The sequence below is a fragment of the Python bivittatus genome, unplaced genomic scaffold, assembly GCF_059951505.1.
Source record: "Python bivittatus isolate LINGU-HERP-01145 unplaced genomic scaffold, Pbiv_v1 ctg000020_np1212, whole genome shotgun sequence".
Classification (NCBI taxonomy): domain Eukaryota; kingdom Metazoa; phylum Chordata; class Lepidosauria; order Squamata; family Pythonidae; genus Python; species Python bivittatus.
In genome coordinates this window covers 51,510,155-51,525,995 of record NW_028277030.1, presented here as the reverse complement: position 1 = coordinate 51,525,995, position 15,841 = coordinate 51,510,155, and the positions used below count along the sequence as shown (strand labels likewise).

Genomic DNA, 15,841 nt, shown 5'->3' with positions numbered 1-15,841 from the left:
CACTTGTCATCGATGATGGATGATAAAAGAAAAAAGAAAGAAAGTAAATGAATAAACTCTCTGGGGAAAAATATCTCTATATGAGAAGTTTTATTTAGAAACTTTGGCCCTATACATTAGATTTTAAATTCTGTGGAATCTCATGTATGAGATCTAAATTGGATTCAAACACTGCACTAAAGTTTTTGTTTGTTTGTTTGTTTGTTTATCTTTTCCATTCCTTGCACATAAGAAATTATACATTTTGTGCCTTGCATGTCAGAATTTATTTATTATTCCAGTGTAGGAGCTATGAATGCCACCAGAGTCAACAGTGTCATTTATGCAATTTAAGGTTGCTTTACTACTGACTGATACCTATGGTGAATAGTTGGAAAAAAAGGAAGAGACATAGTTGGAAGTAATATTTGCATCAAATATTAGGCAAAACAGGACAATAAGTAAAACAGATATATTAAAATGTATTTAGGAATGGATCATAACTGAAATATGACAATTTGCATATAAGTTCCTTCTTTATTTGTAATATTTTCACAGCATATTTATAATAATGTGTGCAATTGATTCTTGTTCCTACCTGAGGAGTAGTTTTAAGTAGAAACTGATCAGGACAATGGGATAAATAGCAACATTAAAAAATTCAACATTAAATACAGTATTTGTATGCACATTTTAATAAGTTTTATGCAAAAATGATCCAATTAAACAGATGAGATGCATAAAACTCATTTATAACAGAACAGAATTTTTTAAAACATACTTTACAAATCTTCATCTCTAACCCTGATTTGGAAATGAATTCAAGCAACCATTGTCACCAATGTTCTCCTAGAAACCATGAGTAATTTAAGAGTTCTTGTATTCACAAAATCAATGATCGAAAACTGCAATCAAGTAGGATTAGCTTCTTTTTTTCCATTTTCTGCTGGTTGCTTCTTTAGCTAGATCTTACAGGATGCTGAAGCAGTGTCAGAATTATTACACTGTAGTTCATAAGCATAATGAGCTAACCCAGACCAATAATAATGTACCAGTCTTTCAGCATCATCTCTCCATCATGTGGTAAGTTAACAAAAATGGATGTTAGTAAATCACTGAAAAATGTAAATTTCTATCCAGTAAAATTAAAATGTTTGATTTTAGAATTTTTACCATTTCTGTCATGAATTGTTTGTAGATGGTTTAAACACTATAGCCTAAATGTTTTATATGAATTGACAGTGTTAGGTTTTAGAGGTGTCATCGTTCATAATAGACTTCTATTTGATGTAAATAACACGTCTGTATTTCTTATAACCATATCCACTGGGAAACCACAAGAACATTATGGATAATTTGTGGCTGTACAAGGTTTCCAAATCCTAGGAATTGCTTGTAACTTTATGCCACTTTGAAGGCCAAATTAGCATGTTAGCTGTGAAGTAAAGGAAGTCATCCAGTTTTGCACTTGATTGTATCTGTGTGTTTGTTAATATTTACATTGTTCTTATCTTAAGATTTACTTTTTTATTACAATTTAAGTAACACATATATCTAAAGTAAATCAGTGGCTTTCTTATCTGTGTGACTTGGGCTTTCTATCACTGCATAATGTATGTTTAGTCATTTAAGAATTCTTCTGTCTCATTAAAAAGAGAGAAAGAAAGAAACAATTTGCAAAATATTTCAGAAATTTCCAGGGTGAAAAATAGATAGATCAATTGGTATGTTGCAGGTTAGTTTAAATAATGTAAAAAAAAAAAACCCTCTTTTTTAGAATGGCTATATTAAATAGGCTATACTGTATATGTTTCAAAAAGGTACTTTGGAATGCTGCTTAAAAGTTTTCCTTGCATGCCTGAAAATAAACAGTTGCTTTAAGGAGTTGATTCAATAAACTATCTATATGCATTATGCAGTATTTTACCTTTGAATGCTGTTTGATGTCCCTACTCCAAAACATGGGTAGAATTAGGTAAAACAAATGTATGGACCTAGAAAAAGTGTTAGATCTATATTAACCTGAACAAATCCTATTTCCATAAGTGTAGCCAAATTTTTAATTTTCCATGTTATCTGTAAGACGCACAGCAGTTTGACTGATCTGTTTACCTAATTGGTTAATCAATATCAGTTTTATATACTGTATGTAATATGTTTTATGGACTGGTAATTGATTGCAATAAAGATCCTCCTCCTCTTCCTCTTCCTCCTCCTCCTCCTCCTTCTTTTGTAAAATTATTTTTAATCCCAAACAAGATTAAAAATAAGTAATATGGTATCACTTCATGCCTTCTCTAACTTTGCACTTCTGTCAAAGTAAAATTTATTACTCCACATTTGTAAAATCCATCAAATATTTATCCAGTGAGCTGCCTTGGCTGAGGATGGAATTTTGTGTGAATACATCAATATGTCTGAGTGTGTATAGCCATTGTGTATTTGTATTTATACCCAATTTTTTAAAAAAGTAAATTTACTTAGAGAATATGCATAGGAGAGAAAGCATAATATTATGTCGCTGCTGGTTCTCATTTTGAAATGTTTTGTATTATAGGGCAGTTATGGAAAGTGTAAAAAAGGCTCTTTTTTCTAGTTAAATAAATGTAGCATACTGCAAGTTCATAATAGCTGGCTCAGTTACAAATGATAAATAAATATTTCTCTTTAACAGCAGATAACAAACAAGAACAGCTAACATTCCAGTGGGTCTAGAACTCCTTTGTATTCACATAGAATAAAAAGACAAGACACACAACCACTGAAAAAGCTTGGAGGAAGTCACAGAAAAGGGCAATATCTGGAGCTATTTCTTTTATAAAATTAATACTTTGTTTTGCCCATTCAAAAGCAGTGAGCTTTGCCCTCCATTCCTGATCACACTTTAGTCATGTTTTGTTTATTGGAAATGGCAGACATTTATTTAATTCGAAAAGAATGAAGTCTGTGGTTGTTGTTTTTTTCTTTTTATTTGAAAATAATTATTGATTGAATATTGGGAAAGAAACTGGAGGGAATAATTGCCAAAAATATATTTTTAAAAAACTGTCACTAAAAAAGAGTTTTGGATTCCCATCATGTAAGTTCTCCCCTATTTTCTAAGTTTGCAATATTTAGATAATTCTGGTTCTATAACTACAGCTGGAATGTCTGGTATTTGCCATCTCTGTTTTGCTACAATGTCGAATACCTTGTTATATGACCTTTTTCATATGCAGATCAAGTTGAGCCTAAGTGTTCAGGTGTTTTATTTTGTCCTATTTGAACTGAGTGTTGAAGATTGGCTGGAATCAAAGGAAATTTCATACCTATAGGGTGACTCAATTGTTATCAGTCCTATACAATATTAAACTGAGGTAAGAGCATGACAAAAGACAGAGAAATGAAGCAGAGACAAACTTACAGAAATACTGAAAATGTACGATAATGCTTTAAACAACGCAATATTGTTTTATATTTTCTGTAATCTGTGTTGAGGGACTTCAGTTGTATAAACAGATGATACAAAATATAATCAGAATTGTTCCATGAGGTGTTTATGGGGGTTTCTAGGAAAAGCCAGTCTTTGTTGACATGTTTCTCTCACGTAGAGATTGGTTCTGTTGGGGATTGCAATCTTTAACAAATGTACTTAAAACTTTTATTCTTTGAATGATCACCAGATTTAATTGGAATTCCAGTGTTATTTCTAATACTATCCATATATTGGGAAGAATTAGAAGAAAAAGTGGGCAGAAGCATACTTAGCATGTAGAATAGCTTATGTCTATTCTAAAGTACCCTCATAAATGGCTCTGGAAGAATCTTTGTCTGAAATCTATACTGGTTTCTTCTTCTTTTCTTTATGTTGGCAGAATAGGACAGTTTTCTTGTCTACCCTTGTGTGCATACTTGTGTGTATAAGCTGAGAATTTTTATCCTTATGAAGCAATCTGGCAAGTATCAATCAGTATAATTATACCAGTCTAATCTGTAGAAGTGTTGCGACATTTTCTCATGCTGTTTAGCATCACACTCAAGTACAGCATAATCCTCCAGCTCACTTTGCCGGATGGATTACATTATTCCATACTTACTTATTTGTGAGGAGACCACTCAAGCAGAAATTTCCTTATTGGTTTTGAACTCAGTACTAAAAATATTGATGCAGATAACACTTTTTCAGAGTTATGTTTCAAAGAGACAAGGCACAGAATGTCCAAAGTTGGGCTATCACAGAAGTTACTCCAGGATATGAATGTTACCTGGTAGAAGCTAAATACTGAATGCTCCCAGCATCCACTTGTCAGCTCTGATGACCAGAGCAAGCTCACTTGGCAGCAATAGCCTACTTTCAAGTACAGCAGGCCTTGCACAACCAGTAGAGGAGAAAGGGCCACATTGCTAAATAAAAAATCATTGCAGATTACAAAGGAATCCCTTGCGTGCCAATCAGCTGTTTGATGGCTAGTGAAGAGGCAGGACTCTAGAGCTGGTGGCGGCAGAGAGAAGGAGCGTGTCTTTTGGAGCAGTGGTGGCAAATTTATTGCTTTTTTAAAAATACCAGCAGGCCAACAAGGCTCCTTCGCAGGCTGCATGTGGCCATGGGCTGTATGTCAAGTAGGCCTGAAGTATACCCTTCTCCCCAAAGTACATTCCCACATAATCATCCACTCCTTCACCTATTTGTCCTACGGTTTTATTCCTTACAGTATGTCAGTGAAGTCAGTGCTCTCTCAGGGTCAGGTTGTCTAGGAGTAGAGTCAGGAGTTTGTTTTTTATCAAAAATTTATTAACCAAGTAACCCTGGTTATTTGATTTGATTTTAATTTAACTACAGTTAGTATTATTTATTTATTTATTTATTTATTTATCAAATTTGTCACCACCCATCTCGTTAAAAAGCATCTCTGGGCAGTTTACAGAGAAAAATTATCTCTTTCTTCCAGTTTTCAACTTCTGGCAAATTTCTGGAGGCATTCCTAAGTTTGCATGTAGCTTTAGGTCCTCAGTTTGTATATCTTTGCATTACATTATTCATAATACTATAAACCTCTAATACAGTATGTTCAAATTATCCACATTTTCCTCATAGAACGGTTCTTCCAGCCTTTTTAAATATTTAAATATATATATATATATATATATATATATATATATATATATATATATGGTGGTTTGTTTTGTTTTTTGTTTTGTTTTGCCTTGGAGTCAGAGTTGACTCTGGTGACTGCCTGGACAAGTCCCTGCAGTTTTCTTGGCAAGGTTTTTTTGGAATTGGTTTGCCACTGTCTGCTTCCTAGGGCTGAGGTAGAGTGACTGACTCAAGGCCACCCAGCTGGCGTCGTGCCTAAGGTGGGACTATAATTCATGGTGTCCTGGTTTCTAGCCTGGTCCCTTGAGCATGACACCAGACTGGCTCTGTTTTTGGTATTATCACATCCTTTTTTCAGGTGTGGTAATCACAGATTTATATCTGCTTCCTTAACATTAGTAACAATTTTGTTTAATAGACATTTCAGTAAAAATGTAACTAATTTGCATTTCCAGATACATCCAAGTGTACTTGCTGTCATCCATGCAATGTATTTTAGCTTTCAAGAGGATTCACTGCAGACTTCCCTTCCCTAATCTTGCCACTGGATTTTGCCACTGTGGTTGCACTTTCCCTGTTCCTCCCTCTTTCTTTCCTTCCCATTGCTTCCTCTCTTCTTTTTCTGGTGGTCACTGCCACAGAAAGCAAGCTCTTCAAATAGTATGGTTTCCTTGGTGCTGTAATTGCACTCTTTGGAAATAGAACCCCTCCTTGGGTGAATAATTCTATTCATAAATCTATGTGATATAAACTCAATTTCTTTTTTATCAGAATGTTGCTTCTGTTTGGAGTGCAGCCCCTTTCATGCTTCTTAAATCCTAATGCAACTCTTAGCCATAGGTAAATACCCTAGATATATCTCAGTCATAATGCTAGAATTTCTAATATTTCAAATTATGTGATGTGGTTTGCAACTCCTGGAGTATGCCTGGAAATCTGTTTGTTAAGAGCAAATATAGAAAGAAATGCATATGTTAAGAAAAAAATGTCCAACGTTGTATTATGAAGGAGTTTTGCTTAACAAAAATATGTATTTTAGGACAGCATGCATAAATATGTATATATTGGGATAAATGAGCTTGTAGAGTTTGCTGTAATGATGGTGTTGCTATTATATCTTCCACATCCAAGCAGTGATAATAGTCAGCTGTTCGAAAAGTGGAACATAAAAATTCTATATTGATATTTGGTGAATGAAATCTTATGGATATTTTCTTCCTGACAATTCAGAGTCTTTTCTGTTAAAACCACCATCACCACAGAGAAATGCTGAGAGTGCAGTAGAGTGGTGCATTTCATAGTCCAAAGTTAAATATCTGTTTCTGTTTATTGACAGCTCAGTAGACTTTCCTCATTTTAAAACAATTGCTCAGAGAAACATGATCCCCCAAAGAAAAACGATAATGTATTTGCAGCTATAGCAGCTTTCTATTATTCAGCATTGCATGCTTTCTGCTTTCAGACACATTTATAACTACAAGAATACCATGAGTTTGAACTTGAACTGGAATTACACATGGTGAGGATTTGAAATAGGACTTCATATTTGGTCCTTGTGCCTTCATTTTTCTTTTAAGTGGCATTGAAATGTAGAATATTTGGTTGTTGGTTAATTAGAATTTGTTTACTTGTCATTGTGATACCTTGCTTGCTCCTTGGACTTGGAACTGATTTGAACAATACTGCCTTTTGTGGTTTATACCTTAACTTAGGTTTTTGTTCTGGTTTATGAACAATAATAAGGCCTTGCTTAAATATTCACTGCCTTTTAAATATTGAACTAAGGAAGATGCTTTATCTTACTTTAATGACAACAACACAGCATGGGATTGATCAGTAGTGACATTTGATTGGAGACATCCAGCATATTTGCCTGTTGTTTACTGATGTATTTTCTTCAAACAGCTCCCTCGCAGGTTAGTGGTGTAATGAAAGAAAAAGTGCTGCAAAGGAGTGTGGAGCTTTCCTGGCAGGAACCTGAGCATCCCAATGGAGTCATCACAGAATATGAAATCAAATATTATGAGAAAGTAAGCATTACTCTGAACATGGGCCATTCTTCCATCCCATTACAGTATCTTCTGTAACGGACTAGTGTTTTGTACAGCTAGTGTGCAGCCTTCATTTTGGTTGCCATTCTGTATTATTATTATTAATTTTATTATTGTTGTTGTTGTTATTTAACCTTATCAATTTGATTCTGTCTTCTCTAACACTCACAGAGAGAAGGTAAGATTAAATCATCAAATTAATGAACTAAAGCTTAACTTGATTAATTATTGATGGCAAACTTAGTTGATAATGCCGTGAGGCAATTAGTCAGGATGCACTACAGGTAGTCTTCGCGTTACAATGACAATTGGGACCAGAATTTCCATCACTAAGTGATGCAGTCATAAAGTGTGATGTCACATGATAACATCACTTAGCAACAGCAATCCCTGCGGTCCCCATTGCCATTGTTTAGTGAAAATTGTAGATTGTTAAGCGAGCACCTCCTCGCAACTTACTGCTGGCTTCTAACAACCAGAGTCAGTAGGGAAGCCAGCAGGAAGTTGCAAGTCCAAGGTGGCTTACAAGCAGGCTAGCAGGCATGTAAGTGGCTGCTGCCAGGTGGGAGAGGCAGCAAAGTGGTGCATGGGTGGCTGGGGAGATGGGTGGCTGGGGAGGCATGGCGGGCTTGGGGTGGCTACTGCCAGATGGGAAAGGGTGCACAAGTGGCAGGGAGGCATGGTGTGAGTGCAGTGAGGCTCAGGGAAGGTATGCAAGTGGCGGGGGGGGTGGCATGAGCACAGCAAGGCTCAGGGAGGGTGTGTGAGTGGCTTGGAAGGCACGGCACGAGCACAGCGAGTCTCAGGGAGGGTGCACAAGGGTGTGCGGGTGGCCGGTGAAATGCAGTATAAGTGCAGAGAGTCTGGGGCAGGGTGCATGGGTGGGGGGGACTTACCTGAGCAACTTGCGTCCTTTCCTGCTGGCTTCCCCATTGACTTTGCTTGTGGGAAGCTGACAGGGATGGTCACAAATCGTGATGATGTGACCACAGGAAGTTCCAACCATCATAAATGTGAGCCAGTTGCCAAGTACCCAGATTGTGATCACGTGATTGCAGGAATGCTGAGACAGCCAGAACTTTGAGGACTGGTCATAACCACTGCTTGTTCAGCACCTTAATAACTTCAAATCATCACTGAGCAAGTGATCATTAATCAAGAACTACCTGTTTGCACTGTTTACTGTAATGAGGAATGAAGAAAAATATTTTGAAATGCATTTAGTTCTAGCTATTATTGATGAATTATTACAACATTTAAAAGGTACATGTTTTGATATAGTAATATACAAAATATTATTATGTTAATTGGTTAAAATTAGGACAATTAATACTCTAACATGCTTAATTGGTATTAACCATGTTTATAACCTTTGGACTTTAGAGCACTAGATTGCTCTATAAAAGACTTCAGTGTGAAATGGTTATAATTTCAAATAATTGGAAAGAAACCCTTGAAAATGTAATGCCAGAAGGAAGATAGCTGTACTAAAAAGAATTGCAAGGGAAACACACTATTTATGCCTTTTCTTCACAAGAGATTCCTCTTTTTTCCTGTTCTTGCTTGTATTCACTGTCAAATGCCAAGAGCATTTCACAAAACTGTTCTTTATATACTTATTTTCTCTATTATCCTTACAATTTACTCTTGTCTTAGTAGGTTTACCATGGGAAATTGTATCTGATAACATTAGCTGACTTCTTATTTTAAGAACATTCCTTACAGTTAATTTATTTAGTAACAGAATATTGCCACAATCTCACAATTCTGGGCATTATACAGGAATCATAAAACAGTAGTCTTATTGCTATATCAGTAACAAAAATAAAACAAAAACAAGAAATGGTCAACTGGACATCTTCCTACTCTATTAGACCTCAGAAGCATTGAAGTCCCACTCAAAAAGGAGGAGTTATAGAAGCTTCCTGAATGCCAGAGTGGAAGGGTCCAAACACGTAGCATAAAGCTTTAGGATATAACACCTAATTATTGTAGGAAATGTTACCTTACATTTTTTGTGTATAGGCACCCCATACAAACTGCAGTGATGTGATATCACACGCACCACCCTTTGCCTATATCTGAAAAAAAAATCCTTCGAAAATGCCTTGTAAAACGTATGGTACAATTTTTTTGAGAAGTAGAAATGATAGGGCAGACATTCTTATTGAGTATCTTCAATTATGAGACTTTAATCAAAGTTAAAAACTTAAGGTTAGCACTTTAGCTAAACATCAGTTTTGCTGTGAGGTCATATTCTAAATCTAGATTACATTCATATGCTGTAATACAGATAGTCTTCATTTAGTGACTGTTCCCAGTTACGATGGTGATGAAAAAGTAACTTTGTGACCAATCCTTGCCTTCATGACCTTTTCAGATCTGTAAAGCAAAGGAAAGCTGAAGTAAGATCATAAGCACATTCACAGTTTCACTTAGCAACCACTTCATTTAACGACAGAGTTGCAGGTCCCAATTGTGGTCAGTAAATGAGGGCTACCTGTACAATATATTCTTTTTTTCCCATTAATTATTGTCTATTTTCCCCTTTCTTTATTTCTATCTTATTCCGTTCTTCTGCATTTTAGAAACATTAAATTGGAAAGAGTAAAATTAATTTTTCTTTAACTTTCAATTCTGAAAGTCCATGATAGCTACTATGTGTAACCAAGCCATTATGGTCATCAGTGGCTTCTTATCAAACTTGAATAAGATGTTACATTGAATGAGATTCAGTCCTAGAGCTTGAATTTGCCCACATTTTTCATAATCAGTTGGTCAAGGATGTGGATGGAATGCTTATCAAATTTGCTGATAACAAAACTGTGTTGGATCACTAATACAAGCAGTTCCCAAATTATGTAAGCCCTGACTTATGTAATTCTGATGTTATGAAGAGGGCATGAAAATAACATGATGTGTGATCCAGGATGTGAAAATCAGCTTACACAAAGGTTTCTGGAAAAGACACAGTGAACCCCACTGATAGCACTCATATTAGCAGCTTGACCATAACACCACTGAAAGGATTACATTAGATAACACTGCAACCCTTGTCCCCACAGACTCTGACCTTGAAATAGATACCAAACCATTTAGGCCACAGAAGCATCCCAGTTTTGGGTAGAGAGCCAGAAGTTAGAAAGTAGGCTTGAGGGGAGAAATCCATATTATAAGACTGCTTGTAAGTACTGTGTGGCCTTGAAGCACCAAGTTCTGTAATTAGGAGTTATAGATCTTGGCTCTTTACCCAAACACGGTTAGATGTTGGGAACAACTCCCTGTTTACAACCCATTTTCACATAACTCGTATCATATTGTATTTGACTTGTAGAACTTCTGACTCTATTTCATCTTGACCAAGGCATCTATCTTACTTTCTGGACCCAGTTAATATGAAATTCTTAAAATACTGCTTAGCATGTTGTGTGAACTCAGCCATAGAACATGCTAAACAGGAATGACAGTCATTCAGACTGTTGTCTTTTAAGGATAGATTTCTATCTTATTCCTTTTTAACATTAAAAAATAAAAATGAGCAAATAACTTTTGTAACCATTTGTAGTTCAATATTTTGTCAAAGTAAATTAGCTTAAATAGAAAACACTGTTTTAATTCTACCATCACAAAATGTTCAAGCATTTTCTTCAGATAATTTTTATACTACAGAACTGTAGCAATTCTTCTGCTATATATTCCCCCAAAGAATATAAGGTCCTATATTTTAAGATGGTTGAGAATTTAAACTAGAGATAGCTAACATATACTATATAAGAGCTACCATTCTTGAGTTTCTTGGATATAATTGAACCAACAATTTTTTATTAACATCTGAATACAAGTCTAGTATTTTAGGTACAAATTCACTGAAAATTCTTCTGTGCAACCCATTGTCTATGAGTCTTACATAGGGTTGCTTCCCTGTAGAAAATTATATTTATCCCCCTCCCCATGTATTGGTAATGGAAAATAATAAGAATGCATCTACCACCAAAATAACTTTTTAACTATAACAGAACACATGCATATGCATTCAAATGCACATAGACCTTTCTGGTTTGTTGGCTGCCCTATTGAAAATAAAATAAACATGCTTCTGCTTCAGTTAATTTTAAGCTGTTGATGTGAGAGATGTTCTTCCACCCATAAATGAAGTCAGGTAGAATGAGCTGTGTAGAGTCTGCAGAGCTGAAATAAGTAATTGTTATGATTTTTCTAGGTAGCTGCAAAAGAACACCTTATTTCCGAAGAGCAGGGAGGAACGTGCTGATTCATAAACTGATACATCACAATATTTGAACTGATTGATGAACAGATGAAAGTCCACAATCTAACAGAAAAGGCCATGATTTTCTCTCTTCACTTTTATGAACAGCACCATGTGCTTCCCATTTACATTTTGTGTTATTTTAAAATCTCCTCAGTGAAGTGACATTGTGTTACATTGTAGCAGAGTGTGCTAAATTCTTTAAGCAGGAGGAAAAAAAATCCTAATAAATTGAAATAGGGTGCCAGAAGCCAGGTGTCAATTATTGATACAAAGCAAAATGGAAATCTGAAAGTTAAATACCATTCAATTGTGTATTTATGTTTGCAGGACCAAAGGGAGAGAACTTATTCAACAGTGAAAACGAGAGCCACTTCTGCTTCGGTTAATAATCTGAAACCAGGAACTGTATATGTTTTCCAGATTCGTGCTTTTACTGCTGCTGGCTATGGAAATTATAGCCCTAGACTAGATGTTGCTACACTAGAAGAAGCCACAGGTAACATTTACTTACAATTTTTGGCAATTAATATCATCAATGAAACCCAAAACCTCTAGCAAATTGGTGGAATGGAAACATTTCTGCCATTCCCAATTACAGTCTCATTTCTCACTTCTCAATTGAGGTCTCAAGATTTCCTCTAAGTTACCTTGAGGTTTACAAGCAAGACCTAAATCAGTACTGCAATTACCTGCCTTGGAAGGAAAAAAAAAATGTCTGAAGGTGATTGCTTTTTGCTATGAATTCTTCAATAGAAATTTGAGGTTTTCTTTTAAAATCTATAAAGCAACAGCAGGAAATGATTCAATGTCTTGAGGCCTTTTATTTTAACATTCCAAAGAAATGGATAATGTTTTTTGTTCATGTTCAGATCACATGATTCATTCTTCCTGAGTTCTTCTGATATCAATAGTTCTGGGATAGAACTTTTTTTGCTGACTCTTAATGTTTTTTATTGACAATGGATATATTCAGATATAATTCTCAGATCTTATTTATATAATTCCATTGTGTCCCATTTTCAGGAAGGAATAAAACTGACCAGAGCAACAATATTTTGCTCTGCATTTTTTTAATTGCTTTTCTGAGGATTATAAAAAGCCTATACACTTTCTATCTTTGGTACTTCTCTTTAAATATTAATATTTCAAAAATACTGTTAAATTTATTTAATTCACTGTAGATACTAGCAGGAATGGGAAGTAGAGAATTGCAAAAGTTATCATTTATAGGTAACTATAAATAGACAGATATTATCTACAATAGTAGTTCTAAACTTCTGGTACACAGTATTCATTGAGAATTCTTTAAATATTGAATAATATTCATGATAAAAATAAGGTATTAGTCTGTATGCCACTCAGAAGTAAGACTGTTTTGGGACTTTACACCTAAACAGTGGCTCTTTCTAGGTGTAAAAGGCCCTGAACAAGATTCATGTTGCTACGTTCTCTCCCAAATTCTCATTTACACCCCTCAATTACTATGGCCAGGCTCCTACTACTTTGACATACATACATTTTAGACCGCACATTCCTCTCCCTCTGTAACCTGCCCCCCCCCGGCCCTGATGCCTCTCTCCCCCTCCCTCCTTACTTTTGGAAGAGTCTGGATTTGTTTGGTCTTGGAATAAAATCTTCACTTGAAAGAGGGAAGATGTATTTGGCAGCCATCTTCAGCAAGTGAGAAACAGCAGTCTGCCCAGGTTAAGAAATTGAGGGTGAAGGCAGTGGGGGAGAGAAATTATGCAGTAAGCCAAAGATCTACAGCAGACCTGTTCGGGACTGTATATGCAAGAAAGAAAGATGCATCAGATATTATTCAGCTGAGTATCTGAACTTCTGGAGGTAGTGTATCTGCTGAGAGGAGGAAAGAAGAGTAGGAGATGTCCTAAGAAGCAAAGGACTTCATTCTTTCTAGATGGAAAAAAATAGGTAGGTACCAAGCAGGAAAGTTGGTTCTTCCAAAAAACCAGAATGTGTGGCCAGAGGAGGTCATACTTTTAACTAAGCAAGGGGAGAAAGGAAATTAGCCTTTTTGATACTTTATTCCATTTTCATTCCTACGTGCCCAACCTCTAAGAAGACCTGGATTTTTCTTTATTGGGAAATTTCTGTTTCTCATGTGACAGCTGCTCTTCTAGCATCTTTCCAAAATCCATTTTTTTCTTCTAGCAATTGGGGCCATAGAACAAAAGAACATTCATATCCATTCATTCTCCAGAGGGCTTTTAGGAAGTCCATTGCAGGACTGTGCAGAGATCCACTGAAAAATAAAGCTAATGATTCAACTGCAGTTTTGTTTTACAACACAGCAAACTTTTTTTTTTAACCATCGCAAGAAAAAGTAACAAAACGTTTCAGTGTCTGCTACTGCCTGCTAAATTGAAGGAAAAAACAACAGTGGTGGGAAGAGAGAGAGAGAGAACACATGAGGACAAGAGGACCAGAACCTCTTTAATTTTATTTTTATAGAATGGTGCTTAATTTGGGGTTTCCTGGAGCTATGGGACCCAGACTTGTGAGAAAAGTTTCGGTCCAGGTGGTACCACTGTTTCTAAGTGGGTAGATAGGTTTGCAAGTTTACTCTAGAAGCCTCTGTGAATTTACTTTTTCAAATTTTATTCCAGAATTGCTGTATTTTTCCCACTACAACTTGCATATGTATTTAAACAATTGTGTTGGCTGGCAAACATGCAGCAGATCCCATTTTCTGACATAAAGCTAAAGTAATAAGAAATCTATGTGTTGAATGCTTTTGCTTGTCAGGCAAAGAACCTTTCTTAGATTGAAGAAGCAAGCTTGTTTCTTACTCACAAATACTGAATACACATTCTGTGTGTTAGATTAGAAAAGATGAAATTTCTAAAATTTCCAAATTTTCTAAAAGCTGATATTAAGATATATATCTCAATTTTAGTTCCTACCTTTGCATGTTTCTTCTCTGATACAGCCACTGCCGTTTCCAGTGAACAGAATCCTGTAATCATAATAGCTGTGGTAGCTGTGGCAGGCACAATTATCCTGGTTTTCATGGTTTTTGGCTTTATCATTGGACGAAGGTACTACTTTCAAGTATTAAGATGTTTAAGGTAGACAGGAATTGGAAAAATTCAAATGCATATCAATCATTGGTAAACAGATGCTTTATATAGATACACCTGTAGAGATTCCGGCTTGCCAAAGAATGAGCAACTGTAGAGATTTTTAATTGAAAAGCACAAAAATTTTAGATCACAATGCTATTTTGCTAAAAGTATCTGATTCAGTTCATATCCATATTCTTAGTTTTAATTATGACTGTATTACCAAAATATTACTTGTTTATATATGTATTTAAAATAATTTTGGCTATCTTAAAGGACAAAGGCCCTTATCCCAGGAAGAGTTACTACTTACTTGAAATGATTTTCTGACTATTTATGACAAAGGACCCAAAGAACTATCTATCATAATCTGCACTCCATTTTCTAATGAATCCCTTCATTTGCCTCTTTAAATAAACTTCTGAGAGATCTTTGGGCAAACACATTAATATATTACAGGCCATATATGGAATCAGCCATTGGTGGTCACTGAACACTTACAGATACATAAATTATCTATCAGCTGTAATAGTATATGTACTTTGAAATAAATATGATAAAAACCTAGAAAGAATTATATTTCCTATTATGTTCATATTATTATTTCTAACACATTAAAGTATGACGCAATTTTAGTTAAAACTTGTTTTTTCCCTAGACACTGTGGCTATAGCAAAGCTGACCAAGAAGGAGATGAAGAACTTTACTTTCATTGTAAGTGCTTTGCTGTTATTTTATCCAGGAGTTTCCATACCAATTACAGTAGATTGGTCCTGGCACTAGTAGAACAGTAACAGTGTTAAAAGAACATTTTTGCTGAGGAACAAACATTTTAAAATTGTGTAAGCAACAAATGTAAAGTTAAAAACTTACCAAAGTTCTTCCAAAATCACATCATAGATTTTATTACAGGGCTTTGATATACAGGTAGACCTTGCTTAGCAACCACAATTGGGACCAGCAACTCCATCACTAAGTGCTGCAAATGCTAAGCGGAAAATCATGTGACCGCCATGGGCTTACGACCTCATTTCCCCTTTAGTTGTTAAGCGAAGTACCACAGTTGTTAAGCAAAACATCACATGATCACAACTTAACGATTTTACTTCCACCTTCTCTACTAACTCTGCTTGTCGCAAGCCAGTTGCTAAGCACACAAATGGCAATCTTGTGACCTCAGGACATTCCAATGGTCATAAATGCGCACTGGTTACAAAACACCCAAATGGCAGTCACGTGACCATGGGATGCTGTGAGGGTCATAAATGCAAGGATTGGTCACAAAGCTTTTTTTTTTTTTTAAACACCATTGTAATTTTGAATGGGTGCCAAATGAAGCCGCCAGTAAGTGAGGACTACCTATATGCTTCTTTCCAATCCACAA

General features: G+C 35.6%; 1 protein-coding gene across 3 annotated transcripts in view; it reads left to right on the top strand.

The window, feature by feature from the left end:
• Nucleotides 1-15,841, top strand: part of EPHA7 (EPH receptor A7) — a 171,870-nt gene that overhangs the window by 116,505 nt on the left and 39,524 nt on the right. For all 3 annotated transcript variants that reach the window (XR_015795784.1, XM_088138575.1, XM_088138569.1), the window contains exons 6-9: nucleotides 6,959-7,083; nucleotides 11,702-11,870; nucleotides 14,325-14,433; nucleotides 15,116-15,171. Coding sequence is in view for 2 of the 3 variants with exons in the window: in XM_088138575.1 (XP_087994701.1) it covers nucleotides 6,959-7,083; nucleotides 11,702-11,870; nucleotides 14,325-14,433; nucleotides 15,116-15,171 (459 nt within the window). In the remaining variant the exon portion in view is untranslated. The remainder of the gene's footprint in view (nucleotides 1-6,958; nucleotides 7,084-11,701; nucleotides 11,871-14,324; nucleotides 14,434-15,115; nucleotides 15,172-15,841) is intronic.